Source organism: Orcinus orca, chromosome 17 (genome assembly GCF_937001465.1).
Source record: "Orcinus orca chromosome 17, mOrcOrc1.1, whole genome shotgun sequence".
Classification (NCBI taxonomy): Eukaryota; Metazoa; Chordata; class Mammalia; order Artiodactyla; family Delphinidae; genus Orcinus; species Orcinus orca.
In genome coordinates this window covers 87,030,442-87,057,222 of record NC_064575.1, presented here as the reverse complement: position 1 = coordinate 87,057,222, position 26,781 = coordinate 87,030,442, and the positions used below count along the sequence as shown (strand labels likewise).

General features: G+C 56.6%; 4 protein-coding genes across 15 annotated transcripts in view; 2 read left to right on the top strand and 2 right to left on the bottom strand.

The window, feature by feature from the left end:
• Nucleotides 1–5,103: 5,103 nt before the first annotated feature.
• On the bottom strand, nt 5,104–11,074 carry SLC52A2 (solute carrier family 52 member 2). Of its 7 annotated transcripts, none has more exons than XM_033420113.2 (5): nt 10,926–11,073; nt 10,104–10,347; nt 9,123–9,990; nt 8,895–9,018; nt 5,104–5,175 (listed from the first exon to the last, which is right to left on the bottom strand). In XM_033420113.2, exons 2-5 carry the CDS (start codon nt 10,231–10,233, stop codon nt 5,119–5,121), a joined length of 1,179 nt encoding a protein of 392 aa, XP_033276004.1. In that variant the 5' UTR covers nt 10,234–10,347; nt 10,926–11,073; the 3' UTR covers nt 5,104–5,118. The 7 variants fall into 7 exon arrangements, with proteins under 7 accessions (XP_033276004.1, XP_033276002.1, XP_049556551.1 ...); XM_033420111.2 differs by lacking the exons at nt 5,104–5,175; nt 10,926–11,073 and adding exons at nt 5,200–8,811; nt 10,667–10,839 and having other exon boundaries at nt 10,104–10,343; XM_049700594.1 differs by lacking the exons at nt 5,104–5,175; nt 10,926–11,073 and adding exons at nt 5,200–8,811; nt 10,687–10,839 and having other exon boundaries at nt 10,104–10,343.
• MROH1 (maestro heat like repeat family member 1) overlaps nt 5,124–26,781 on the bottom strand; it is a 158,072-nt gene continuing 136,414 nt past the window's right edge. The window contains exon 42 of the mRNA XM_049700571.1: nt 5,124–5,170. Within this exon, the coding sequence (XP_049556528.1) occupies nt 5,139–5,170 (32 nt within the window). The 3' untranslated portion in view covers nt 5,124–5,138. The remainder of the gene's footprint in view (nt 5,171–26,781) is intronic.
• Nucleotides 11,098–14,183, top strand: FBXL6 (F-box and leucine rich repeat protein 6). Of its 6 annotated transcripts, XM_004265384.3 has the most exons (9): nt 11,098–11,546; nt 11,822–11,980; nt 12,145–12,208; nt 12,505–12,636; nt 12,712–12,819; nt 12,907–13,020; nt 13,088–13,319; nt 13,408–13,654; nt 13,947–14,183. In XM_004265384.3, the coding sequence occupies exons 1-9, from the start codon at nt 11,146–11,148 to the stop codon at nt 14,095–14,097; spliced, it is 1,608 nt and encodes a 535-aa protein (XP_004265432.1). In that variant the 5' UTR covers nt 11,098–11,145; the 3' UTR covers nt 14,098–14,183. The 6 variants fall into 6 exon arrangements, with proteins under 6 accessions (XP_004265432.1, XP_033275981.1, XP_033275983.1 ...); XM_033420090.2 differs by having other exon boundaries at nt 12,712–13,020; XM_033420092.2 differs by having other exon boundaries at nt 12,505–12,819; nt 13,124–13,319.
• On the top strand, nt 14,654–16,709 carry TMEM249 (transmembrane protein 249). The gene is made up of 6 exons (XM_049700786.1): nt 14,654–14,714; nt 14,983–15,189; nt 15,443–15,537; nt 15,653–15,848; nt 16,024–16,109; nt 16,388–16,709. Exons 1-6 carry the CDS (start codon nt 14,654–14,656, stop codon nt 16,535–16,537), a joined length of 795 nt encoding a protein of 264 aa, XP_049556743.1. The 3' UTR covers nt 16,538–16,709.

The following is a 26,781-nucleotide window of genomic DNA, read 5'->3' as shown; positions in this document are numbered from 1 at the left end:
ATTTCCTCTTAACAACTTCCGTATGTAACATTCAGCAGTTGAATATACTAATCATGTTGTACATTACATCCCTAGCACTTATAACTGGAAGTTTGTACTTTTTGACCCGCTTCATCCAATTCCCCCTCCCCCCACCCCTTGCCTCTGGTGACCACAAATCGGATCTCTTTTTCGATGAGTTTGTTTTCGATGTATAATTGACCTACAACACTAGGTTAGTTCCAGGTGAACAACACAGCGATTCAATATTTCTACACATTACAGAATGATGCCCAGGATAAGTCTAGTTACCATCGGCCACTGTAACCAAAAGTGGGGTCCAGCTGCTCCCTGCTCAAAAGCCAATAAAGAGGCAACGTGGTGGAGAGGAAAGTTTCTTCATTTTGGATGCCAGCAACTGGTGTGGGGGGCGCACCTGTCCAAAGGCCGACTCCCCCCACCACCCGCAACCGGGGGCAAGAGCTTTTATAGACAGACGGAGGGGCTACGTGTAGAAACAGCACAGTCTCTGACAGTCATCTTGAAATTAGTCTTTGGTGGTCTGATCGGCATCATCTTGATTGTTTTAAGCACGGTTAATCTTCAGTTCCAGGGTCTGTTTGTTCCCTTTCCTTTGAGGCCAGTTCTTGGAATTGTGGCAGCTTATGTCATGGCTACAGCCTGGTCATCATGTAGTTAACTTCTTCCACCTGGCGGGGGTTTCAGTATCTATAAGACAGCTCACAGGATACGGCTCAGAACATGATCTATAGCCCTGGAGAAGGAACTAAAGGAATCTGACTCTGCTTAATGACTAAACTATTATTATTTGGTCTCCTTTGACTGTTTCCTTTTTTTCTGCATTTTCTCACTTCTCTCTGATTAAACTTATTCTTTGGCTAAAGTTTTTCCACAGACAAAAGGCAGGCTGAGGACATGGTGGGCAAGGACCATCGGGTCCTGCTCTGTTTCATCACCACACAAAGTTATTACAATAGTATTATTGTTATTATTATTATTATTATTTTTGCGGTACGCGGGCCTCTCACTGTTGTGGCCTCTCCCGTTGCGGAGCGCAGGCTCCGGACGCGCAGGCTCAGCGGCCATGGTTCACGGGCCCAGCCACTCCGCGGCATGTGGGATCTTCCTGGACCGGGGCATGAACCCGTGTCCCCTGCCTCAGCAGGTAGACTCTCAACCACCGCGCCACCAGGGAAGCCCCAACAATATTATTTACTATATTCCCAACACTGTATGTTTCATACCTGTGACTCATTTATTTTGTAACTGGACGTTTGTACCTCTTAATCTCCCTCACCTATTTCACTCATCCCCCACCCCTCTCCTCTCTGGCAACCACCAGTTTGTTCTCTGCATCTATGAGTCTGTTTCTGCTTTGATATGTTTGTTCGTTTGTTTTGCTTTTTATTCCACATATAAGTGAAATCGCACAGTATTTGTCTTTCACTGTCTGACTTATTCCACTCAGCATAATAACCTCTAAGTCCATCCATGTTGGGACTTCCCTGGTGGTCCAGTGGTAAGGAATCCGCCTTGCAATGCAGGGGACGCAGGTTCGACCGCTGGTCAGGGAACTAAGATCCCACATGCCGCGGGGCAACTAAGCCCGCGTGCCACAATTACTGAGCTTGCCCGCCTCAACTAGAGAGCCCATGCGCCCTGGACCCCATGCGCCGCAACCAGAGAGAGAAAACCCGCACGCCACAACTAGAGAGAAGACTGCACGCCACAACAAAAGATCCCACATGCCTCAATGAAGATCCCGCGTGCCGCAATTAAGATCCAACACAGCCAAAATAATAAAATGTAAAAACAAACAAAAAAGAGTTGGAACTTCCCTGGTGGCACGGTGGTTAAGAATCCACCTGCCAGTGCAGGGGACACGGGTTCGAGCCGCGGTCCAGGAAAATCCCACATGCCGCAGAGCAGCTAAGCCCGTGAGCCACAACTGTTGAGCCTCGTTCTAGAGGCCATGCGCCACAACTACTGAGCCCATGCGCCACAACTACTGAAGCCCGCGCACCCTAGAGCCCGCACCCCGTAACTACTGAGCCCATGTGCCACAACCACTGAAGCCCGTGCCCTCCAGGGCCCATGTGCCGCAACTACTGAGTCCGCGTGCTGCAACTACTGAAGCCCATATGCCTAGAGCCCATGCCCCACAACAAGAGGAGCCACCACAATAAGCCCACGCACTGCAACGAAGAGTAGCCCCCACTCGCCGCAACTAGAGAAAGCCCGCACGCAGCAACGAAGACCCAACGCAGCCAAAAAAAAAAAAAAAAAAAAAAAATCCATCCATGTTGTCACAAACGGCAAGATTTCATACTTTTCTATGGCTGAGTAATACTCCATTGTATATATGTAGCACATCTTCTTTATCCACTCATCTGCCGATAGGTTGTTTCCATATCTTGGCTATTGTAAATAATGCTGCAATAAACATAGGGGTGCATATATCTTTTCTATTTAGTGTTGTTTTCTTCAAATACTCAGAAGTGAAATTGCTGGATCATATGGTGGCTCTGTTTTAATTTTTTGAGGAACCTCCACACTGTTTCCCATAGTGGCTGCACCAATCGACACTCCCAGCAACAGTGCACGAGGATTTGCTTTTCTCCACATCCTCGCCAACACTTGTTATTTGTTGCTTTTTGATGATGGCCATTCTGACAGGTGTGAGGTGATACCTCATTGTGGTTTTGATTTGCATTTCTCTTATAATTAATGATGTTGAGCATCTTTTCATGCGCCTGCTGGCTGAATGTATGTCTTCTTTAGAAAAATGTCTATTTAGGTCTTCTACCCACTTTTTTAACTGGGTTGTTTGTTTTCCTGAGGTTGCATCATGAGTTCTCTGAATATTTTGGATATTAATCCCTTGTTGGATATAACCTTTGCACATATCTTCTTCCATTCAATAGGCTGCTTTTTCATTTTGTTGATAGTTTCTTTTACTATCAAGTAAAAGTGCAACAACTTTTTAGGTTGATGTAGTCCCATTTATTTATTTTTGCTTTTGTTTCTCTGGCCTGAGGAGACATAGCCAAAAAAAAAAAAAAAAAAAAAAAAAAGGCTAAGACTGATGACAAAGAGTGTACAGCCAATGTCTTCTTCTAGGAGATTTATGGCTTCAGGTCTTACATGTAAGTCTTTAATCCATTTTAGTTTATTTTTGTGTGTGAGGTGTGAGGAAGTATATATATGGTGTGAGGAAGTAGTCCAGTTTCTTATGCATGTAGCTGTCCAGTTTTCCCAACACCATGTATTGAAGAGGTTGTCTTTTCCCCTTTGTATATTCTCACCTCTTTTGTTGTAGATTAATTGACCATAAGTGTGTGGGTTTATTTCTGGGCTCCCTATTCTGTTCCACTGATCTATGTGTCTGTCTTGATTACTGTAGCTTTGTAGCCAATTTTATTCTTTTTAAAGATTGCTTTGGGGAACTGGCGGTGCAGTGGTTAGGACTCAGTGCTTTCACTGCCCAGGGCCCGGGTTCAATCCCTCGTTGGGGAACTAAGATCCCACAAACAGTGTGATCAAAAAAACAAAGGATTGTTTTGGCTACTCTGGGTCTCCTGCATCTTGCTATGAACATTAGGATCCGTTTGTTAGGTTTTTGCAAAAGGCCAGCTGGAATTTGATAGGCATCACTTGAATCTCTGGATCAGTGTGCAGAGTTCTGCCACATAAACACCCGAAGTCTTCTGATCCATGAATATTTACTCGCATCTTTAATTTTTTTCAACGGTTTTGTAGTTTTCATGTAAAAGGCTTGCTTTTCTTTTGTTAAACTTATTTCTAAGTATTTTATTCTTTTGATGCTATTGTAAATGAAAAGTTTTTCTTAATTTCATTTTCAGATTTTTTGCTTCTAGTATATAAAGATACAACTGATTTTGGTATATCTATGCTGTAATCTGCAAAATTTGGTTGAATTTGTTTTCTTAGTCCTAATAGTTTTTTTGTGGATTCCTTATGAGTTTCTTTCTTTCCTTTTTAAAAATATTTATTTATTTATTTGGTTGTGCTGGGTCTTAGTTGAGGCAATCAGGCTCCTTAGTTGTGGCACGTGAGCTCCTTAGTTGTGGCATACAAACTCTTAGTTGTGGCGTGCATGTGGGATCTCTTTCCTTGACCAGGGATCGAACCTGGGTCCCCTGCACTGGGAGTGCAGAGTCTTAACCACTGCGCCACTGGGGAAGTCCCTCCTTATGAGTTTCTAAACATAGAATTGTGTCATCTGAGGGACTTCCCCTGTGGTTCAGTGCCTAAGACTCTGCCCTCCCAATGCAGGGGGCCCAGGTTCGATCCCTGGTCAGGGAACTAGATACCACGTGCCGCAACTAAGAGTTCACATGCCACAACTAAGACCCGGCGCAGCCAAATAAATAAATAAATATTAAAAAAAAAAAAAGAAAATCAGTTTAAAAAAATCACATCATCTGAGAATAGAGATAGTTTTACCTCTTTTCCAATCTGGATGCCTTTTCTTTCTTTTTCCTGCCTAACTACCCTTGCCAGGACCTGCAGTGCAATAGAGAGCAGACACCTTCGTTTGTGGATCTGCCTGCTTTTCCTCTCTGGATGTTCAAGCCCACGTGCTAACTGGCCCTGGAGCCCGAGCACCCTGGCCTCAGCAACTCTTCGCATCCCTCTGGCTTAAGTCAGCGTGGGGGTGGGGTAGGGGGGGCATGGGCAGCATGGACACCTGCAGCGGGGGGCGGGGCGCTGGGGAGCTGCCTTCCCCACGACTTGCCTTTAGAGGATTGGCGCCCTGGTCTCCCCGGCCACAACATGTACCCGCTCAGCGCTCTCAGAGGGTGTTGTCCACAGAATGTTTTGCAAAGGGAATATCAAGGGCTGGCTCGGGGTATCAACGAGGGATCAGGTAGGGAATCTTTTGCAATCTGCGTTCTAAAGAGCTCGGCTTTCCTGCCTCTCTTGCAAAACGAGGGGAATTTCCAGGCTGCTTTGCCACTTGCCTTTCATTTAGCTCATACAGTTACGCAGACAGAAACCTCCTCCCGGGGGGGTCCTGCCGAGGAAGGTCCTGCCTTCTCCCCCACGGGCCTGGCTTGAGGTGTTCTCAGAGGGTCGGACGTCCAGGAGACTCTTCTACGCAGGTTGGAAGTGGGTCAGGGAAGCACCCTGGTTAGGAGCTGGAGTGGCGGCCTGGGAGATGGAAGGGTCATGGGGAGTACAACAGGGAGCGTCTCCAAGAGAATGACCGACTCTCCCCCAGGCAAGGAAAGATTAACCAGTGCTGTGCGTGCAAAGTCTGAACAGTCCTAAATGCTTCAGAGAGGAGACGAAAGAGGATTTCACAACTCCTGCAGCTGTGACAGACAAGAACCAACTCAACTTAAGCAAGAAATTGTGGGCCCACATAACTTGCAAGTCCAAGGGGCTTAGTTTCGGGTACGGCTGGATCCAGGAGATCCCAGAATGCTCTCGGAATTCTGCCTCTCTCCACCCTTCGCTCTGCTCGCCCTGGGACGCCTTCACTCTCTGGTGTGCACCCTGAGTAGTCTGGGTGTTTTTTATAGCTCTTGGGATGACTGACACCCCGAGGCAAATCTCTGTTAGCGCCCGACTTGCTCCCCAGGCCCAGGGCTCCCAGTTCAATCACCATGGGCAGGAGGGTGGGCACCACAGCTGGATTAGCTGGGCACCCACCCAGCCAAAGGGGGGAAGGCAGGGGCCTGTGACTGACAGCCCCTGGAAGGTGCAGTGGAGAGCATGTGGCCCCACTGAGGTGGGCAGCACCCCAGGCCAGTGTGGGCCCGGTCCGAGTGGCCGACTCTGGAGTTGCTGATAACTGCACCCGCTCCCTCACCAGAGGCCCAGTCACTCCCACACTCCCATCCTCTGGCCCCATTCCCCACAGAAGCGAGGTCCCTTTGAATCCATGGAGGGGAGAGCGCCCCTGAAAGGACTCATCCCTTGTCCCCGAGTCAGGCAGTGGGGCTCTGAACAGGTGCAGATGAGGGGCGTGACCATCCCCTCACCCAGGTGTTGTCACACTCATGCCCGCGTCGGAACCCACACCTGCCTAGGGACCCCGATGGGCTGACGAAGCCGGTACTGAAGGAAGGTGAAAGCCCCACCTCTACTTGCTCAACCAGAGCCGGGTGAGCCTCGTCCCTGTCTTGGGGGAGTGGCTGCACACCTGCGGAGGGGCTGCTGCGTGTGGCAGGGCACACCCTGGCTGGCTCTTCTCTGGTTTCGAGAGAACCTGAGCCACAGACCGCAGAGGGCCCGTGGCTCAGCTCTGTTCTCACACAGGGGACACCACCTCCCTTCTGGGGTCTCCTTCTAGTTCCTCACCGCCCCGGGCCTGAGAGACCCTTTGGGCAGGGCTGTGAGCTTGAGTGGCTGGCCACCTGCTGTCCAGCTGGAAGCGTGGGTGCCCGGATAGGGCCCTGGGGGGACGTTCAGGTCTGAGCGGCTGGTGTGGCTGGCCGCCCTGCTTCCCAGCCACTGGCCTCGTGCCCGGATGCCGTGAGCGGGAAGGGCGTGCCGCGCGGCCCTCTAGGACTTGACCCCAGGCGTCTTCCTCCCCTGGTTGTTTGGGCTCCTGCCTTGTTCCCTTCGGGTAGCTGACCGGACGCCCTGGAGACGCCAAAGGGCAGGGGCTCCTTCAAGCCACCCCTGCAGTCCTGGCCTCCGGGGCTCAAGGCCAGCCCCCCTCGGGAGACCGTGCCTTGCTTCCCGGGGCCCTCACGCCTGGCACCCGTGGCAGACACACACGCCGGCGGGGAGGCTGCACACATGCCCAACGTGAGGGAAGGCAGGAAGGAACTGGGGGAAGGCTCCACCAGCCTCCGGCCCCAGGGTGGGCAGGGGAGGGGGGAGAGGCAGCGTCAGAGGCCAGGGGAGGGCACGCGGAGGCCCGCGGAGGCCCGGGGCCACACCACCCCCGTCACACCCTCGGCCTCCTCCCTCCCACTCTCCAGAGGTGGCTTCCACAGCTCACACCCGCCTGCCGGCGCCCCCCTCCCCAGCCCTATCAGGTCAGGGGGCCGGGTGGTTAGCGCCCTGGAGGGCGGTGGCCTTCTGCCCTAAGGGCTGGGCTGTGTCTGGGCCAGCTGGGAGCCTGGTCCTACCACATGCCTGATGGGGGGGGGGGGGTCAAGGCCTGGGGATCTTTCCCTCCCGCCAGGAAGTCCCTCAGCTCAGCCGGTCCTGCCAAGGCCGGGGAGGAAGCCCCTGAGAAGCCTCCGCGCAGCCCAAGTCAAGGACAGGCGGCTTCAGCAGCTTAGAAACGGCATCCGGAGAGGGCTGGCCAGCAGGGCAGGAGCCGCTCCCCCGGAGCCCACGCCCGGCCCCTGGCAGCTGCAGGGCCCCTTGTCTGTGAGAATGGGCGCTCAGTACCACGCCAGTCATGCTGGCTCGCGGCTCAGGTGTCCTGCCCCCCGGGGAGCCTGTGTTCCCCCCCAGGCCTCTGCTCCCCACCTGCCCAGGAGGCGGCAGAAGCCCAGGCCCCGGCCCTGCAGCAGCCCCGCCTGAATCCCCTCAGATCGTCCCGGCCCTCCTGGCTCGGGGCGCACTCCAGTCCCCACCAGTCCTGTGTGTGGGAGCCCCCGGTGCAGGACAGCCTGTGTTTGGTGCTGAGCTCCCTGCAGACACCAACAAGCAAAGGCCTGGACTGCTGTCCCAGGGTGGGGACAGAGCGTGGGCTGCTCAGAGCCAGGGCCATCTGCCAGCAGCCCAGGGAGAAGGCAGCCACTGTCGCGTCTGTGTGAATAAAGGGTTTGGGGCCTTTGCAGGTTTGATCACAGGAGCTACAAACGAGGCTGCTGGTTTGGGGGAGGGGACCACGTCCTTGGGCAGAAGAATCCCAAGATCGGCTGGACCCTCACACCTTGGTCTCTTCTAAGTCCCACTCGCTGAGCCCTTTCTGTGCCAGGACCTGGCAACAAGCCCCGGGCACAAATCCCCCAGTAGGATCCTCCCATAAAGCAGCGGGTAAGTGGGCCACACCCAGGCCACAAAGGCAGCGACTACGAGGCAGCCCATGCGGCCTGACCCTCGTGCCTGGCTGGCTCGGCCCACCAGACAGCCTCTGACTGCCGTAGCCTGTGTGGGTCCTTGGCCTACACTCCAGGCCCTGGGGGCTGGCCTTCACCCTCCCTCTGGGCAGTTCTCTATGTGTATCTGTGTTTAGGAGGAGGTTCTATGACCTCCAGGACCTATGAGTGCTCCAGGGAGTGGGACAGGCCCCTGTTGAACAGGTCAGGCTACTGCTCTAGCTCAGGGGAGGTCTATCTACACAGCAAGAGTTGTTCCTAGGATTAGCTCCAACTCATGAAATGAACACACTTTATTGTACAAATCCCACACACGTCCTGGGCCTGGGCCAAATCCACATCCCCAGCTGGGCCCTGGCTCCGAGCCTGCTCTGTGGTCCCAACCCTGGCCTGCAGTGCCAGGTTCTCCCGTGGAGTACGCAGGCATCCGTGAGCAGGCTGCTTGTAGGGTGGGCCTCCCTGGGCTGCGGGCACGCAGGCACTGTGGCAACCCCAACCTGAAGACAAGTGGAGTGGAGCGGAGTCCCCACCTGCTCAGGCTTAGGGGCCGCAAGGGTCCACACAGTCCTTCCCGCTGCGGAACACATGGTAGATGCTGGTGGGAGGGAACATGGCCACGGCGCCGAGCAGAGAGCCCACCTGGATGGCCACGCCAGCTGCCAGCAACGACTGCTGGCCCCCCCCATGCAGCAGGGAGCTGGAAGCCACCTTCACGTATGAGAACACGCCGAGACACAGAACCCACGACACCACCTGGGAAGGTGGACACAGTAGCAGGCTGAGCGTGAGATGCCCCTGCTCTAGGGTGAACCCCCTCCCTACTGCCACCCTCTTTGCTTCACTGTGCCCCAACATACTTACCACAAGGACCACGCCTGCAGAGGTGCCCACCAGAGGTGGGCAGGGGCTCAGGATTGCCAGCGCCATCAGGTAGGCCCCAAAGAGCATGCCCAGCAGGGAGAGACTGCCCAGCCCTGCCAGGGACCTGCCAGGAGTGAGCAAAAACTCAGGGCTCAGACCCAGGCTCTGAGCCAGGCCCAGGCTCTCACCCCTAAGTCCCACCCTGAGTGGCCTGGGCTGCCCGTATACCTGCATAGAATACCCATGGCCAGGAAGCAGGCGAGGGGGTTGGCGGCACCGCCCAGCACCACAGCCAAGTGGTAGGCTGGGCGCCCATAAGGCAAGCAGGAATAGCTCTGCACAGCAGGCAACACGCCATTGGTCAGAGCGTTGGTGACGGCCAGCAGGCCCAGCAGGCAGACACTACGGGTGGAGAGCAGCCGATGGGCCGCAGGTTCTGGGCTGCAGGTGGTGCCTGCCGCCTTGCTGGGAGACTCCTGCAGGGGTGAGGCCTCTTCCTCTTCCTCCACTCCAGGGGCTCCCGCCTGCAGGCCAGGCCCTGGGCCTCCTGTGGGTACAGGCGGTGGTGATGGCAACAGCACCAGGAGACCCTGAAAGGCGGCAGCTGAAACGACTAATAGGGCAGACAATACCCCAAAAAAAGTGCTGGCAGGAAAACGCTCTGGGAAGTCAATGGGGGGCCCAGGAGTGCCATTGGTGGGGGTTGGTGGGCACTCGAGGCGACCCACACCCTGCACTAGGGCCAGCACACAGGGCAGCAGGGCGCTGAGGCCCTGACCCAGGAAGAAGGACCGCAGGAAGGAAGGCGGCAAGCGGCTCAGGAAGGGCAGGAACGTGACATTCGAAGCACAACAGGCCAGCGCCAGCACGAAGGAGAGAGTCAGGAAGGCCACTGAGTACTCCTGCCCCGCCACTGCTGCCACGTGGGGCCACAGGGGGGCCAGCAGGGCCGTGCCCACCACACTCAGCGCCTGCACCACTTGGATGGGGGCCCTCTCGCCCTTGCCCGGGGCCAGCCGCCTCCACAGGGTCACCATCAGCAGACCCAGGTTCCCCAGTGCCACAAGCACAGAGAGGTAGGAGGGGAGACTCCAACCTGCAAGGAAAAAAAGGAGGAAGCCGTGTCAGGGGCAGGATGCGCAGGTCCAGAGAGCAGCTGCAACCCACCTCCCCCGCACGCAGCCTCGCCCCCTGCCCACATGAACTCACCCTCGGGGAGGTCTTTCACCACCACAGGCAGCTCCACCCAGATCCCGTTGATGGCAGCCCATGAGCCCATGCCAAAGAGGGCTACCAGCACGTGGGTCAGCACCAGACGGCCCAGCGGGGGTGCTGCCATTTAGCCCAAGGCCGGAGCCTTCAGGACAGGGCAGAGGTCACAGCCAGCTCTTCTTTCCCCACGTAGGTCCACAAAAGACCTTCGGCTCCTCCGGGAACTGAAGACTTCGTCTAGCTTGAAAAAAAGTAACATGCATGCAAAATCACAAGGGAAAGACACAGAACCGTTGTCAGGAAAGGACCAGACGGCCAAGACCAGGGAAACTGGGGGGATGCCGGGGGTGGGGGATGGGGAGGAGAAGGGACAAAGCACACCGGCAGCCTGTGTCGGGGTCACGACACAGCAAAGGCCGGCGCCAGGCAGGGAAGCAAGAAGGCGCCGAAGCCCAGGAGAGTATGATGAAAGAGGGAGATGATCTTCGGATGTGAGCTACCGAGACCGCCAAAGCACTACCCCGCACGGATACGGGACAAGGACTCCGGGACAGGTCTACCTCTCAGGCGCCAAGCACACCTCTACGGCTTCTGCGAGACCCCGGACAGCCGGAGCCAAGTCGGGGCTGGGGATGTGGCCACGGCGGGCACCGCCCCTCGCTGCACCACGGGGGCGGCGGAGAGCCGACCGGTGCGCTGGGGTGCCTGAGCCTCCCGGTCCTGAACGAGCGCACCGCCTCCGGCCCAGGGTCGAGGACCCAGCACAGAACGGGTGGGGCCGGAAAATGCAGCCGAGCGGGAGCGAGGACTCCAACTCACCCGCCGGGACTCGCAGAAACCACCCGCCGGCGCGCCCCAGCGCCCGATATCCCGCTCCGGAAATCGAGCGGGGAGTCCAGGGGCAGGGGCGGGTAGGGCCAGCCCGGGGCCCTGACCCCGCCCCGCGTGGCAAGCCTCGCCTCCGCCGGCCACACCCCTTCCGCCGCAGGCTCCGCCTCTTCCGCTCCCCTGGGCGGAACTCGGAACGCAGCAAGTGGCTATGGCTCCGGGTGTGGCCCGGCGGGCCCGGCAAAGGGTCCGGATCTTGCCGCTGGCCGGGGCGCGGAGCCGCTCGGCGGAGGACTGGTGGTGGGATCGGCTGGCCCCGAGCGGCTCCGGTTACCACCTGCTGCAGTCGGACAGCATGCTGCTGGTGTTGCCAGGTCCGGGGCCCGCCCGCCGCCGCGCTCAGAGGCGCGCCGCCCGCCGTGCTCAGCTGCTGCGGCTCCACGGGGCCCGCGCCGCTGAGGCCAAGGCCAAGCCCAGGACCGCACCCGCACCCGCGCCCGCACCGCAGCAGGAGCCCGACCCGGGCTGGGGCGACCGCATTCCCTTGGAAATCCTGCTGCAGATTTTCGGGCTGCTGGTGGCGGCGGATGGGCCTATACCCTTCCTTGGCAGGTACCCCAGGACCATCGCGCACAGCGCCGGGTCTCAGGCTGACCTCTTAGGCACTCAGCAGGTGGCTGAGCGCCCACACACGCGTCTCAGAGAGCGCAGTCTCTCAGGGCGTCCAGCTGGAATCCCAGGGGCACGACCTTGAACTGAGGGGTCCGCAGCGTTGTGAGAGTTGGCGGGGGGCAGGTCCCTCCTCTTAGAAAACCCCATAGCGACAGCCACTGAGGGCGAGCATCGACCACAAAAGGCCCGGCCCCTCAGGAGAGATTTTCTCCCAGGGCTGCACGCGTGTGCCGCCGCTGGCACGAGGCCGCCTCCCAGCCAGCGCTCTGGCACACCCTCACCCTGTCACCCCCGCTGGTTGGCCGCCCCGCCAAGAGTGGGACCAAGACTGAGAAGAAGCTTCTTACATCCCTGGAGTGGCTTATGCCCAGTCGGTGAGCAGTTCCATCTTTTTCTTATCCCCTCATTCCGCTTGTGTGTTGTGTGAATGCCCCAGGCCCCCTCCTGCCTCCCTGCACGAAGGTGATGGGTGGGGAGAAGGCTGGCAGAAGGGGCAGCATGGGAACACTGTGCAGCTCTGCCTCTGCTGTCGGCCCAGGTTCTCACAGCTCCAGAGGCTGACTCTCATCCACTGGAAGTCTCAGGTACACCCTGTGTTGAAGGTGAGAGCTCGAGGCTGCCCTGCACGCCAGCCATGACACTCTGGGGTTACCCACCAGGGAGTGGGTCAGGTACCGTGGGGCCCAACGATGCCCCACGAAGATGCCTGCTTGGTTCTCCTTTCCTGGAGTGTCTTCCAGCAGGGAGGTGTGAGAGGTGGGAGCACCCAGGTAGGCCTGGCATGGCCAGAAAGGAGACCATTGCTGAGGCAGTAAAGTGCGGTTGGCGTCAGCCATTGGTCCGTTTCCCTTGTGGACCACAGCCTGCCCTCCCCCAACCGGCCCTCTGTTTTCCACAGCTGGTTAGCGAGTCCTGTCCCCGGCTCACCTTCCTCAAGCTTTCCGATTGCCACGGTGTGACCCCTGACACTCTGATCATGCTAGCCAAAGCCTGCCCCCAGCTCCACAGCCTGGACATACAGCATTCCATGGTGAGCCCAGGAGTCCCCAGGGGCCCCAAGGAAGCCTGGGCTGCGTTGACCGGTACCTCTGTGCTGGGTCTCCAGGTGGAGTCCACGGCTGTGGTAAGCTTCTTGGAGGAGGCGGGGCCCCGAATGCGGAAGCTGTGGCTGACCTACAGCTCCCAGACGACAGCTATCTTGGGTGCACTGTTGGTATGTTGGTCACGGGCAGGAGCAGAGCTGGGTGCTGAGCCAGGGACTGCCAGGCCTCCGACCCTGTGTTCTCCCCCACCTCTACAGGGCAGCTGCTGCCCACAACTCCAGCTCCTGGAGGTGAGCACAGGCCTCAACCACAACAGCACTCCCCTCCAGCTGCCTGTCGAGGCCCTGCAGAAAGGCTGCCCCCAGCTGCAGGTACCTGCCGCCCCACCCCTTCCACCTGTCACCCCCTCCCCACCTGCAGCCTGGGCCTCGCTCCCAGGTGTTGCGGCTGCTGAACCTCATGTGGCTTCCCAAGCCTTCCGGGCGAGCGACGCTTCCTGGCCCAGGCTTCCCCAGCCTTGAGGAGCTCTGCCTTGCCAGCTCCACCTGCAACTTTGTGAGCAACGAGGTCCTGGACCGCCTGCTCCACGGCTCCCCTCACCTGCGCTTGCTGGATCTCCGCGGCTGTGCTCGAATCACACCTGCTGGCCTGCATGACCTTCCATGTCAGGGTCAGCACTCCCCGGGTGGTGGCTGGGCAGGTGGGATGTGGGGATTCTTGCCCACCCCGCAGCTCATGCCCATTCCTCTCACCTCCAGAGCTGGAGCAACTTCACCTGGGCCTGTATGGCATGTCAGACCGGCTGACTCTAGCCAAGGAGGGCAGCCTTCTGTTAACTCAGAAGTGGTGTCACACTCTGCAGGAGCTGGACTTGAGTGGCCAGGGCTTCAGTGAGAGGGACCTGGAGCAGGCCTTATCTGCCTTCTCAGGCGCCCCCGGGGGCTCGCACCTGGCACTGTGCTCCCTCAACCTCCGGGGCACCCGGGTCACAGCAAGCACAGTCAGGTCAGCATCCCCACCCCCGCCAGTTCCTTGGAGCCAGTATGGCTTGATCCCCTGTCCTGCCTGGCTCGCCAGCTCCAGGGCTCTGAAAAGGGAGCCCATCCTGGCCCAGCCCCTGCTTGGGGTTGGCCTTAGGGACACCAAGGGTACTGGGCTTGGGCCTTTGGGCTGTAGGTGGCAGAGCCAGCCGCGGTGCAAGGGTAGAGAGGGCTCCTTAGACTGGCTCAGCCATGCTGTGCCTGGGTCTTCTTGGGGCCAGTGGCTCAACCTCCCATGGCCTGCACTGCTCCCACAGCGCTGTGATCAGCAACTGCCCAGGTCTGCTGTACCTCAACCTGGAGTCCTGCCGCTGCCTTCCCCGGGGCCTGAAGCGGGCCTACCGGGGCGCAGAGGAAGTCCAGTGGTGCCTGCGGCAGCTGCTCACCAGCCTGGCCCCTCCCAGCTAGGCAGCTCCAGCCAGCCAGCCCTGCCCTGCCCCCTTTCCCAGTTTTGAATGTGTGAGCGTTTTGTTACAATAAAACATTTTTAGGAACTCATGTGTGGTCTTTGGGATCCCAGTGAGAGGCTAGGGGTTGTCCCTGAGGGAACTACTGGGGGCTACAGCTGGCCCAGAACCTGTGTGTTGCGGCGTTGGGGGCAGCCCCCCAGGGCTCCTGAGTCAGCCTGTGGCCGGGCCTTGCCTGCTCAATCCTGGGCTCAAATCTTGGACTGAGTGTGAGTGAGTGTGTGTGTGTGTGTGTGCGCGCTTTCCACCCTCAGGGACACTAAGGTGAGCTGTCTGTGTTTGTATATGAGGCTCCTGGGCTCAAATCTTGGACTGAGTGTGTGTGTGCGTGCGTGTCTGTGCTTTCCACCCTCAGGGACACTAAGGTGAGCTGTCTGTGTTTGTATATGAGGTTCTGACCCGGGCAGAGGCGGCAGTGGGGAAGGGGAGGCCATGCTCAGCCACGGGGCTCGTGGTGGGGCCCCTGCCTACAGATTCCTCTCCAGCTCAGGCCTGGGATGTCCCACTACCCCACCCTTCAGGTGAGGACTGTGAACCAGGCTGTAGAGGGGGCCTCCGGTGGGGTGGGGCCTAGCGGGGGAAGTGCACGCCCACCGCAGGGCCGGGCCGGGCGACTCCCTGGAGACGGGAAGATCAACAGGACGGCCCTAATAGAACCGCCGCCCAGAGCTTCTAGAAGCCGGCGCAGCCCAGAGCTTCTAGAAGCCGGCGTCGCCCAGCCTAGACCAGCCCTCGGTGTCGCTCCCCTGCCTTCGCCTGAGAACTGCTTTTTCCTGGACCGCAACCCTGAAGGCTTTATTCTCCCAGGTATGAGTGTGGCTGTGAGCAGTGGGCAGTGGCAACAGACAAGCCGCACAGCTGACGGTCTGTACCCCGACCCAGGCCCCCAAGGGCCGGTTCAGCGGCCTGCCTACGACCGCCGGCAGCAAGCCCTTTCAGCTCTGGGCCCAAGGACTCTTCTGCACCGAGCGCAACCTGGCCAAGCGCCTCAAGAACAACAGTTTCTACCCGTTCACGCAGCAGCAGCCCAACGGTGAGGGCGACACTCAGTTGCCAGGGGACCAGAACCCGGCGGAGCGGCGACGCGGGGCGGGGACTGGAATCTGAACGGGGCGGGGCCGGGCCGGCTGCGGCCTTCGCGGGCGCTGGAACTGCAGGCTGGACCCCGACAGCGGCCCCGGGCCCTGCGGCCGGCGGGCAGTTCCGGGTCCAAGCCCTGGCACTTCCACCTCGGGCTGCGAGCAGGGTCCCGGTATCCTCACGCGCCTCTGCCGCGCCGCCCCCAGTCTTCGTGCTCGAGTACTACCTGGACACGCTGTGGAAGGGGACGCTGCTCTTCATCGTCTGCTTCTTCCTCGTCAGCTTCGGGCTTGTGAGCGAGGTCTGAGCTCCTGGGCCCGCCCCCCACGGCCTTCCTACCCTGGGGGCCGGACCCCCACTCGGTGCCCCGCCCCCGGGTCCCGCGGCGGCTCAGAAAGTCCCCGCGGCGCCCACAGGTGCAGAAGCAGAAGACTTGGGGCTTCCCTGCCTACGGCGTGGGCGTGGGCCTGTGGCTCATGATCTCGTCGCTGCCGCGGCGCCGCCTGGTGCTGAACCACGTGCGCGGCGTGTACCACTTCTCCATCCAGGGCCGCACCGTGTGTCAGGCCCCCATGCACCTGGTCTACGTGCGCATGGCGCTCAGCTCCGATGGTGACGCAAGGGGCGGGCCGCGGACTGGGGGATGGCGTCCAGGGGAAGGGGAAGCCACGTGGAGTGGGGAGGAGCAGACAACTGGCCCATGCCCCCGCCCCCGGAGCCCCCGCCCCCGGAGCCCCCGCCCCCGGCTCTACAGGGACCTGGGGCTGAGCGGCTTGCCCCTTGCCAGCCTACGGAAGGTGCTTCTTCCAGCTGGTTCTGTGCGGCCACAAGCTGGAGCCGCTGGTGCTGGTGCAGCTGTCGGAGCGCTACGAGGTGGGTCCCTCCCAGCCCGCCACGGGGTCCCAGACACGCTCCCTTCCCCTCCTTGGTTCAACATGACGCCAGCCACTGTTTAGGGTCTTAAGATAGGGCCATTTCGCAGGTGGAGAGTGCATACAACGGGGACCTGGCCCAGGCCCTCGAGCTGGGAGCCAGCGGAGAGGGCGCCGGGGCTGACGGGCAGGGCTGGAGGTGCGGTCTGGCCAAGGGGAGGGGACGCCTCCGGCGCAGCTCTTGTTCAGGCAAGAGCTGACCGCCACCCGCTCGCACAGCAAATGGAATACCTCGGCCGTCATATTGCCCGGAAGCTCAACATTAACTACTTCGACTGCTTGGCCACGTCGTACCGGCACGTGGTCCGCCACTGGCCGCCGGGGGCCACCTTCAGCCCGGGCATCCTGCTGCACCAGAACGGTGCCTAGGACAAGCGGAACTCTCACAAGTCAGCCCAGGACTTGTGATGCTGCCAGCTGGCGCCCACCCCTCCCCCACCCCGGGACTACATTCTCCCTTCCCCTCCAGTCTCCCGCCTCCACCTGACCACTGGCCTTCTTCTCAATAAAGCGACCTCCTGCTCCAAGCCTGCTCATTTCCTCCGTGCGGTGGGGGCTGCCGCCCCAGGGCCCTCCCGTGGTGCACACCTCGCAGGGCCTCAGGGAGCCTTTCAGGGAGCAACCCCGGAGTTTGGGTTGGAAGATGGGGGTCGCAGTGGGACTGAGGGTGACAAGTAGCCAGGCCTCTAGAACACGTGTGGGACACACTGCCTGTCTCGGTCAGTAGCAGTGAACTGGTCCTTCCAGGCTTTGGAAGTGCTGACCAATGAGCAGAATCCAGGAGTCAGAATCTGATCTGTCCAGTCTGGGTCAGGTGCTGTTCTAGTCCAGTCAGCAATGGGATGGGGGCACCGCTGAAGGTCCAGCACTGTGCCTAGGGGTGGATCCTGCACTGGACACTAGTGGAGTTTCCCCTGCGGAGCTCTAGGCCAGAGCTCAAGGCCTGCTGGGGAGTAGACCCACCATATCCCTGGAGCGTGCTCCTGCCTGCCTGCTGGAACCCCAGTCCCATGTTCCCTGTCCAGCGGGTGTTCTTGCCTCCTGGGTGCTGGAAGCTGCTGTGGGAGCGGAGAAGGCACCTGGGTCTTCCTGTCAGCATTTTTTCTCAGGGCCATGCTCACGACCCAGGTCTTTGTGCATTGTATCAGCTGAGTGTCCCTGGAACCAGAACCAGCTGCATAATTTGCAGGGCCCCATGCAAACTGAAAATGCAGAGGTCCTTGTTAAAAAGTTATTAAGAATTTCCAGATGGCAGCACAAGAGCATTAAACCAAGTGCACCCGTTAGTGCTGGGGGCTTACCTGCCCACCAGCCAGCAGGCTGAACAGCCAGGTGTGTAGGCATCCAGCCCCACCCACCAGCAGGTTGGCACCAGACCTGGGATCCCCTGTGCCCACAGCCAGCCCCACCCACCAGTGAGCCTGCACCCTCTGCATGAGGCAAGGTCTGGCAGCCAACTGGTCCAGGGGCCAGCCCCATCTACCAGTGTGCCCACAGTAGCAGGCCTTGCCACAACAGAAGGGCCCTTGCAGCCCACACAGAGGGCAGCCCTAGAGCATACAGCTCTGGTGACCAGAGGGGAGTGTGCTGCTGGGTGGGTCGCATAGGACATCTCCAACATAAGCCACTTTTCCAAGATCAGGAAACATAACTGACCTACCTAATACACAGAAATAAAAACAGAGAATTAGGCAAATGAGGCTACAGAGGAATATGTTCCAAATGAAGGAACAAAGGCACTACAAAAAAAGGAAATTACAGGCCAATATCCCTGATGAACATAGATTAAAAAAAATCCTCAATAATATATTAGCAAACCAAATCCAACAATGTATTAAAAGGATCATACACAATGATCAAGTGGGATTTATCCCAGGTATGCAAGGATGGTTTAATATCCACAAATTAATCAATGTGATACACCACATCAACAAATTGAAGAATAAAAATCATATGATCATCTCCACAGATGTGGAAAAATCTTTTGACAAAATTCAACATCCTTTTTTTAAAAAATGTATTTATTTTTAATTTATTTATTATTTTTGGCTGCGTTGGATCTTCATTGCTGCACGTGGGCTTTCTCTAGTTGCAGCCAGCGGGTGCTACTCTTTGTTGCAGTGCATGGGCTTCTCATTGCAGTGGCTTCTCTTGTTGTGGAGCACGGTCTCTAGGCACACGGGCTTCAGTAGTTGTGGTTCGTGGGCTTCAGTAGTTGTGGCTTGCGGGCTCTAGAGTGCAGGCTCAGCAGTTGTGGCGCACGGGCTTAGTTGCTCCACGGCATGTGGGATCTTCCTGGACCAGGGCTTGAACCCGTGTCCCCTGCATTGGCAGGCAGAGTCTTAACCACTGTGCCACCAGGGAAGTCCTCAACATCCATTTTTGATAAAAACTCTCAACAAAGTGGGTATAGAGGCAACCTGCTTCAACATTATAAAGGCCATATATGATAAGCCCACAGCTAACATTATACTCAACGGTGAAAAACTGAAAGTGTTTCCTCTAAGATCAGGAACAAGACAAGGATGCCCACTCTCACCAATTCTATTTAACATAGTATTGGAAGTCCTAGCCAGAGCAATCAGAGAAGAAAAATATTTAAAAGTAATCCAAATTGGAAAGGAAGAAATAAAACTGTCGCTGTTTACAGATGACATGATGCTATACATAAAAAATTATTAAGACACCACCAAAAAACTATTAGAACTAATAAATGCATTCAGTACAGTTGCAACATCAAAATTAATATACAGAAATCTGTTGCATTTCCATACGCTAACAAAGAACTGTCAGAAAGAGAAAGTAAGAAAACAATCCCATTTACAATTGCATTAAAAAGAATAAAATATCTGGGAATAACCCTAATTAAGAAGGTAAAATACCTATGCTCAGAAAACTATAAGACACTGATGAAAAAAATTGAAGATGAGGGACTTCCCTGGTGGTGCAGTGGTTAAGACTCCGGGCTCCCAATGCAGGGGGCCTGGGTTCAATCCCTGGTCAGGGAACTAGATCCCACATGCATGCCACAACTAAGAGTTCATATGCCACAACTAAGGATCCCACATGCCACAACTAAGGAGCCTGCCTGTTGCAACTAAGAAGCTGGTGAGCCGCAACTAAGGAGCCAGCGAGCTGCAACTAAGGAGCCCGCCTGCTGCAGCTAAGACCCAGAACAACCACATAAATAAATAAATATTAAAAAAAAAAAAAGAAATTGAAGACAACACAAACAAGTAGAAAGATATACTGTGTTCATGGATTGGAAGGATTAATATTGTTAAAATGTCCACACCACCCAAATCAGTTTACAGATTCAATGCAATCCCTATCAAAATACCAATGGCATTCTCCACATACCCATTCACAAAGTATGTCTAAAATGTGTATGGAAACACAAAAGACCCCAAATAGTCAAAACAATCTTAAAAAAGAGAACAAAGCTGGAGCATTCACACTCCCTGATTTCGAACTACACTACATAGCTCCAGTCATCAAAACAGTATGGTATTGGCACAAAAACAGAAATATAGATTAATGGAACAGGATAGAGAGCCCAGAAATAAATCCATGTGTACAAGGTCAGTTAATCCATGACAAAGGAGGCAAGAATATACAAGGAGGAAAAGACAGTCTCCTCAATATGGTGTTGGGAAAACTGGACAGCTACAGGCATAAGAATCAAACTGGATTACTTTCTCACACCATATACAAAAATAAGCTAAAATGGATTAAAGACTTACATGTAAGACCTGAAACCATAAATCTCCTAGAAGAAAACATTGTCAGTATGCTCTTTGTCATCATTCTTAGCAATTTTTTTTTGATACGTCTCCTCAGGCAAGAGAAACAAATGCAAAAATAAACAAATAGGACTACATCAACCTAAAAAACTTTTGCACATCCAACAAAATGAATAGGCCACCTACTGAATGGGAAAATATATTTGCAAATGATATATCTGAGAAGGGGTTAATATCCAAAATATACAATGAACTCATACAACACAATATCAAAAACAAACAACTCGATTCAAAAATGGGCAGAGGACCTGAATAGAGATTTTTCTAAAGAAGACATACAGATGGCTAACAGGCACAGGAAAAGATGCTCAACATCACTAATTATTAGAGAAATGCAAATCGAAACTACAGTAAGGTACCACCTCACACTGGTCAGGATGGCCTTCGTTAAAAAGTCTACAAGGGCTTCCCTGGTGGTGCAGTGATTAAGAATCCGCCTGCCAATGCAGGGGACACGGGTTTGAGCCCTGGTCTGGGAAGATCCCACATGCCGCGGAACAACTAAGCCCGTGCGCCACAACTACTGAGCCTGCTCTCTAGAGCCTGCGAGCCACAACTACTGAGCCCATGTGCCACAACTACTGAAGCCCGTGTGCCTAGAGACTGTGCTCCACAACAAGAGAAGCCACCGCAATGAGAAGCCCGTGCACTGCAACGAAGAGTAGCTCCCACTCGCTGCAATTAGAGAAAGCCTGCGCGCAGCAATGAAGACCCAACGCAGCCAAAAATAAATAAATAAATTTTAAAAATAGTCTACAAATAACAAATGCTGGAGAAGGTGTGGAGAAAAGTGAACCCTCCTACACTATGGAGAACAGTATGGAGTTTCCTCAAAATAAAACTACCATATGATCCAGCAATTCCACTTTCAAGTATTTTTCAAAAGAAAGAAAAATACTAACCTGAAAAAATATATACATTGTAAATATTTTCTCTAAATTCTTCTTGAAAGTACTCCCTGGTACTCTGTCCTGCGAATCCTGGCCACCCCGGCCTTCCCAGACACCCAGCTCCGTCTCTGAACTTGAGGAGTCTGCCCGGGTGGCCCACCTGTGCCACAGCCTGGACACACTCTCTAGGCAGTGACCTGGGGGATCATAGGGCTCACCTTGTTTGTCACCTCTCAGGGGTCACTGTCCTTCATTGCTGATGCCCAATGTCTTGAGATCCATTGCTTCATCTATTTTGCCTAGTTTTTTTTTTTTTTGAATGGGAACCTGTTTGTGTCCCTCCTCCCTTTTGTTATTTTAAAAAATTAATTAATTAATTTATGGCTGCATTGGGTCTTCGTTGCTGCTCACGGGCTTTCTCTAGTTGCGGCGAGCAGGGGCTACCCTTCGTTGCGGTGCGCGGGCTTCTCATTGCGGTGGCTTCTCTTGCTGTGGAGCGTGGGCTCTAGGCGTGCAAGCTTCAGTAGTTGTGGCTCGTGGGCTCAGTAGTTGTGGCTCGCGGGCTTAGTTCCTCCACGGCATGTGGGATCTTCCCAGACCAGGGCTTGAACCCGTGTCTCCTGCATTGGCAGGCGGATTCTCAACCACTGCGCCCCCAGGGAAGCCCCATTTTGCCTAGTTTTTTAGCTGTTTCAGGTAGGATGGTAAATTTGGTTCCTGTAACTGCACTCTGTGCTGGAAGTGGACACTCGTCCAAGTTCCTCTGGAGCTCAGCTGCTCTGACGCTTAAGTCGAGGCCTGACCCTCAGCACTCTGCACTTTGGCTGCAGAGCTGGGAGCTGCCACCAAGGGGCTGGGCTTTCCGTGGCTAGGCCAGGCTCTTGGCCTCTCATCACCCTTCCGTTGGAGCCTCACCAGAGCTGAACCACGGCCTCAATCGCGACTGTTGCTCCTGCACGTTTGAAACGCCAGGCCCTCCAGCCGCTGGTGCAGCCGTTCCTGCTGTGTGATGCCCGCTCACTACAGGGGAAAGTTTGAACCGCTGGACCCTGGCCTTGTGCCCCGGTCTGTCTGTGCCCCACCTGCAGCCAGCCAGGCAGCGAGCGAGTCTGCCTCAGTCCAGGCTGTCTTGGACCACTCCTGACTTCAACTCCCTGCCCGGGCTCTCCAAGAGGGAGACACTGAAGCAGAGTGTGCAGGATGTGCCACTGCGAGGGCTCTGGGGTCGGAACATCTTGCTAGAGGCGCCCGCATCGGGCTGAGACGCCAGGCCTTTGGCTCCTGCATCGCCCAGCCCTTCGATGCCAGCCATCACGAGAAGGCTGGCACATGGGGCCAGGGGCAACCCCTGGAGCCTCTGACAGCTGAAGTTGTCCCCTGCAGGCAATGGGACCAGAGTCCCTCCTGGGTAGACGATCAGGGCAGTGTGTCACGTGTGCACCACAGAGAAAAGTCGTAGGAGTGGCTACGGGACGGGAAGAGGCTAGCTAGTGTTCAGAAGAATGACCCGCTGCCCTTGCTGAGGAAGTGTAGTCCTCAGGGGGCCGGGCTCCTGGGAGAGTGAGAAGGTGGACGGACGGGCAGCAGAGAGGATGTAGTGAGCATGGTCATCTCTCTGGGGCAGAGCTGGGGTAGGGGGTTGCGGGGGGGAGCCATGGGGGCGTGATGTCCCAGAGCAAAGGTTGAATGAAAGTGGCAACCCGATGGAGAGGACAGGAAGGTGAGGTTACGGAGGTCCACGCTGTATCAGGAAGTGCGGGGCTGCCAGGCCACCACATGCCAAGCTTCTGTGGAGCGTAGGAGGGGTGGCAGGCCACCCCCTGCTGCCAGAGCCTCCCCCTGGTGGCCCAGGCAGCCCTGCCCTGCAGTCCCTCTGGTCACTTTCTCCCGGCTTCCTCCGCCCCCCCAGAGCTCACTCTCCTGCCCGCCGCCCCCCCCCCCCCCCGCCGTGTCTCCTTTAAAACTCCCCAAAGAACAGTCCTGTAGGGGACACTAGTGACCTGTGTCTGGATAGGACAGATGCCTGTGTTGACTCGGGAACACGGAGGCGTCTGAAGCGTATGGGAGGTTCCAGCTCAGGCTCAGGCTGAATGAGACCAAGGCTGTGAGCGAGTCGGGCAGTTGGATCCCTTGGACTGAGGAGGGATCTGGGCCACTTTGGGGCAGCTGGCCTCTCATATAGCCAGCTGGAGACCCTGGACGCAGGAGGCTAAGGGGACACCCTGCCCCCAACAGGAAGGGGGCAGGGCCCAGTCATACCTCTGGTGCCCCCAGGTAGGGCTGGACGGACTCAGAGCACGAGGCTGGGGCTCCATCACACAACAGCCAGGCCGCCTGCTCTCCCGTCTTTGTTTAGCTCCTAAGAGAAGAGTGGTGCTTTGCGATGGGGGGAGGGCAAAAAGGAAACCAGGCTGGCCGTGAACTGGCCTTAGGTGGTGGTGGTGACAGTCACATGGTCTGACTCTCTACACTTTTGTGCATGTCTGATATTTTCTATAATAAGATGTAAAAAAAAAAACAACAACAAAAACCCCCGAAAACCCTGAATTTACATTTTCATTGTTTAATTTGCATGACTTTTCTGGCGAGGCCTCATTTCTTGTGTGGTAAATCTCCTGTTAACCCCTTGGGAGTACCAGCATTCCTGCTCTGTACAAGTTCACCTAATACTACTTGTTCCTACTATCAGAATAGTAACCATTGCTGAATTTACTGCACTCATTTTCTACTACCTTGATGTTCACCCTTTGTTTTTCCTGGTCTTTTTCAGGTAGCCGGTTTCAGTTGCCTCGTGGTCTGGCCTTCCTGCTGCGGCTCAGACCTCCCACCCCAGCAGGTCCGCCTCAAGCCCTTGTTCCAATGAGCCCCTCCCAGCACACATCACTTGTTTAGGAGTAAAGCCCCCCAGTCCTGACACCCTCCCCCGGGGCCAGGCTCCAGCATCCCCCCACGCCCTCAGCCCCATCACTCAGCCCTTGCTCTCCCCTGACCGCGGCCCCTCCTCCCTGCTCCCTTCCCGCCAGCCTTCTCCGGGGCTGCTTTTTCCTCTCCCCGCCTCACCCCCAGGCCTGGAAGTGCCACGACCCCTCTCCCTGCTGCAGCCTGCAGCCCCTTCCCCCTGCTCCCCCCAAGAGTCCTGGCTGACGCGTCCATTGCCCGTCGGCCGCACCCACCCCCCACCCCAGCCCTTGCCGAGGCGTCGCCGCACCGCTGCATCAGGCCTGAACTCCCGTGCGCCACCCTTCAGCTCCCTGCCCCTCGGTGTTGACCTCTTCTTCCTGCCAGTGACCTCATCCTCTGCCTCAACGGCGCCCTGGACCCTGTCACCTCCAGTAACCCCCCAACCCCGCCCCGGCATCTCGGTTCAACACCCGGTTCCCTGCCCATCACCCCTCCCAGCTCACTGCTGCCTCCAGCGCCCCAGAGCCCCAGGATGACGTGTCGTCACCCTCTTCTCATCTGGTTTAGATTCCACAATCACTGCCACCCCTCCCTTGCACGCCCCTTGATTCACATGCCTCTCTCAGTAGCTCACCTGGATAAACTCGACCCCTCTGCTTACCCTCACTGGCCTCCCTGCTGTTCCTGAAAGACACAGAATCCCATCGCCTCTGGAATAGAGGCCAAAGCCCATAACCACCTCACAGGCTTAGTCTCTGCCCCCTTCCTCTCCTTCTTCAACTTGTTACTGCTCTCCCTCATGCACCTGCCCTTCTCTGGCCTAGGGTTTCTGCCCACACTCCTCCCACTGTGGCCTCAGGACCTTTGCACGGGTTGTTTCCCCCAGTACTGTTCGGTCTCAGTAGCCCTCCACTGCTTGTCTCCTCCCAGTCTTTCCCGTGCCTGCTCTCATCGTCCAAGCTTTCACTGGTTCGCCTCTGTTTCCTGGGCTGGACTGTGGGCTCTAGGAGCACAGAGATCAGTGTCTGCTGCCCCTGCTTCAGAGCACAGATTGATGTTCAATATAGGTTAGGGGGGTGAAGGCAGAACTGGTTCCAGATACGCCCACTGGGGCAGAGAGTAGGGCAGAGGGGGTGAGACGGTGACCACGGGCCCAGGGGTGGGCACACACAGGGCTCCTGGCTCTGCTGGGGGCACGGTGCTGGGGATACAGCACTGGGGGTCCCCGCTTAAAGTCTGGCTCTTCAGTAACATGCGACCTGCCAGGCCTGGAAGTGGCACACACGGAAGCAGAGGAAGGTGGCAGAACATAGAACCAACACCAGATCCTTCCCATTTGACATGGATAAGGGGCTGGGCCCAGCTGTTGCAGTGTGAACCTGGGCAGGGTGGGGCTGGTGGACAGAGACCCTGAGGCCAAGAGGCTCCTCGGGGTATGGTCCCTGCGTGGGCCTCGAGTGCCACAGTGCCCCGCAACCCACTGGGTCCGCCGGAGGCCAAAGTGGCCTTGCCTTGGGACCCACGCCCCTCTCCTGCAACAAAGCCCCCTATACCTCAGCTCTCGGCGGGAGAGACTCAAGGTGGCCTCCGGTGCAAGGGGGCTGAAACTTCCCAAAGGGGTTAGTACCTCCAGCTGTCCTTTCCCAGCCTCTCCTAGCTGGACCCCACCATGGGGCACAGTTGTTAGGGGAAACACTGACTGAAACCGCCTGCCCTGGCCAGGCAAAGACAATAACAGTTTGCATGAGTTATTTTACGACAGGAGATCCTGGTAAGGAACATGGAACTAACAAGCCACCACTAACCGGAAGAATACAGGAAAGGTCAAAAGGAGACACCAGTCCACGTGTCCTACCAACCTCCCAGAATCCTCCTCGCTGGAACCCATCCTGGCTGAGCGGTTGCATGTGCCACCAGAAAGTTCCCTGAGTCAGAATGATCGGCCAGAAACAACCCAGAAAGTAACCCCATCACCATAAAGCCCAAGACTGCGAGCCACGCGGCAGAGCAGTCCTCCTGGGGTCCCTTACCCTCCTCCTCTCCGCCTGGGCGCCCCTTCCCAATAAAGTCGCTTGCTCTGTCAGCACGTGTGTCTCCTCGGACAGTTCATTTCTGAGTGTTAGACAGGAGCCCGCTCTCAGGCCCTGGGAGGGGTCCCCCTTCCTGCAACAAATGGCAACTCTGGTGGGATCCCTTCTTTGCTACGACTGACATCCTGACCACTCGGGGTACTCGGGGACCAGCTCGACCGCAGATGGACCAGACCCAGCGGCCGCAACTGGGACCCTTTTGTTCCTGGTCTCCTCCTGAGGCGGACGACTGGCCAGAGTGCTCCGACCGGGTAAGGAGCAACAGACTTTATTGACCTCTTCCCTACCCGCTCTCTTTCCTCTTTCAACCCCTCCTATCCTACCCTTTTTTCTTCTGTCCTGGTCCTGGACGCGGGAGTCTGGTTGAAGGGCCGCAGCCTGATCTGATGGTCGGAGCCTGATCACCTCCAGTGAGCAGAGAACTCGAATTCTGGCTCTGGTGTGGTCTGGTCTCTGGTTTCTGGTAGGGCCAAGTTCCCGTCCTCCCTTCCTGGAAGCCCAGGGAAAAGTCCCGTAATGGTTGGACGTCTGCAGGTGGCCGGAGACGTCTGTAAGGCCACCCCTTTTGTTCCCCCTCCTTCCCCTCATCTTTTAACCTGGCCTCCTCTCCTCCCTTTGAAATCTTTGAAGACCTGAGATATTTCTATTTACTCTGTTAGTACTCGGATCTGAAGTTCTGTGTCTCCATAGGAGGTTTTCTGAGAGTCTTCAATCTTGTATTTAAGGGAGTGTCTGATTAGGATGGCCGGGCCTGTGTGTGTGTTTTTTTTGTTTTTTTTTTGTGGTACGTGAGCCTCTCACTGTTGTGGCCTCTCCCGTTGCAGAGCACAGGCTCCGGACGCGCAGGCTCAGCGGCCATGGCTCACGGGCCCAGCCGCTCCGCGGCACGCGGGATCCTCCCGGACCGGGGCACGAACCCGCAGCCCCCG

What these genes read in the sequence shown, in the direction of transcription:
- SLC52A2 (XM_033420108.2), bottom strand. Translation starts at nt 10,233, where the DNA reads ATGGCAGCACCCCCGCTGGGCCGTCTGGTGCTGACCCACGTGCTGGTA. An exon ending in GCCATGGGTATTCTATGCAG is followed by an intron (nt 9,019 to 9,122) that starts GTATACGGGCAG and finishes CACTCCTGGCAG; the next exon opens with GTCCCTGGCAGGGCTGGGCA. An exon ending in CTGCAGGCGTGGTCCTTGTG is followed by an intron (nt 8,812 to 8,894) that starts GTAAGTATGTTG and finishes TCTCACGCTCAG; the next exon opens with CCTGCTACTGTGTCCACCTT.
- FBXL6 (XM_033420087.2), top strand. Translation starts at nt 11,146, where the DNA reads ATGGCTCCGGGTGTGGCCCGGCGGGCCCGGCAAAGGGTCCGGATCTTG. An exon ending in AGGTACACCCTGTGTTGAAG is followed by an intron (nt 12,209 to 12,504) that starts GTGAGAGCTCGA and finishes TGTTTTCCACAG; the next exon opens with CTGGTTAGCGAGTCCTGTCC. An exon ending in AAGGCTGCCCCCAGCTGCAG is followed by an intron (nt 13,021 to 13,087) that starts GTACCTGCCGCC and finishes CCTCGCTCCCAG; the next exon opens with GTGTTGCGGCTGCTGAACCT.
- TMEM249 (XM_049700786.1), top strand. Translation starts at nt 14,654, where the DNA reads ATGTCCCACTACCCCACCCTTCAGGTGAGGACTGTGAACCAGGCTGTA. An exon ending in GGCTGTAGAGGGGGCCTCCG is followed by an intron (nt 14,715 to 14,982) that starts GTGGGGTGGGGC and finishes TGTGGCTGTGAG; the next exon opens with CAGTGGGCAGTGGCAACAGA. An exon ending in GCTTCGGGCTTGTGAGCGAG is followed by an intron (nt 15,538 to 15,652) that starts GTCTGAGCTCCT and finishes CGGCGCCCACAG; the next exon opens with GTGCAGAAGCAGAAGACTTG.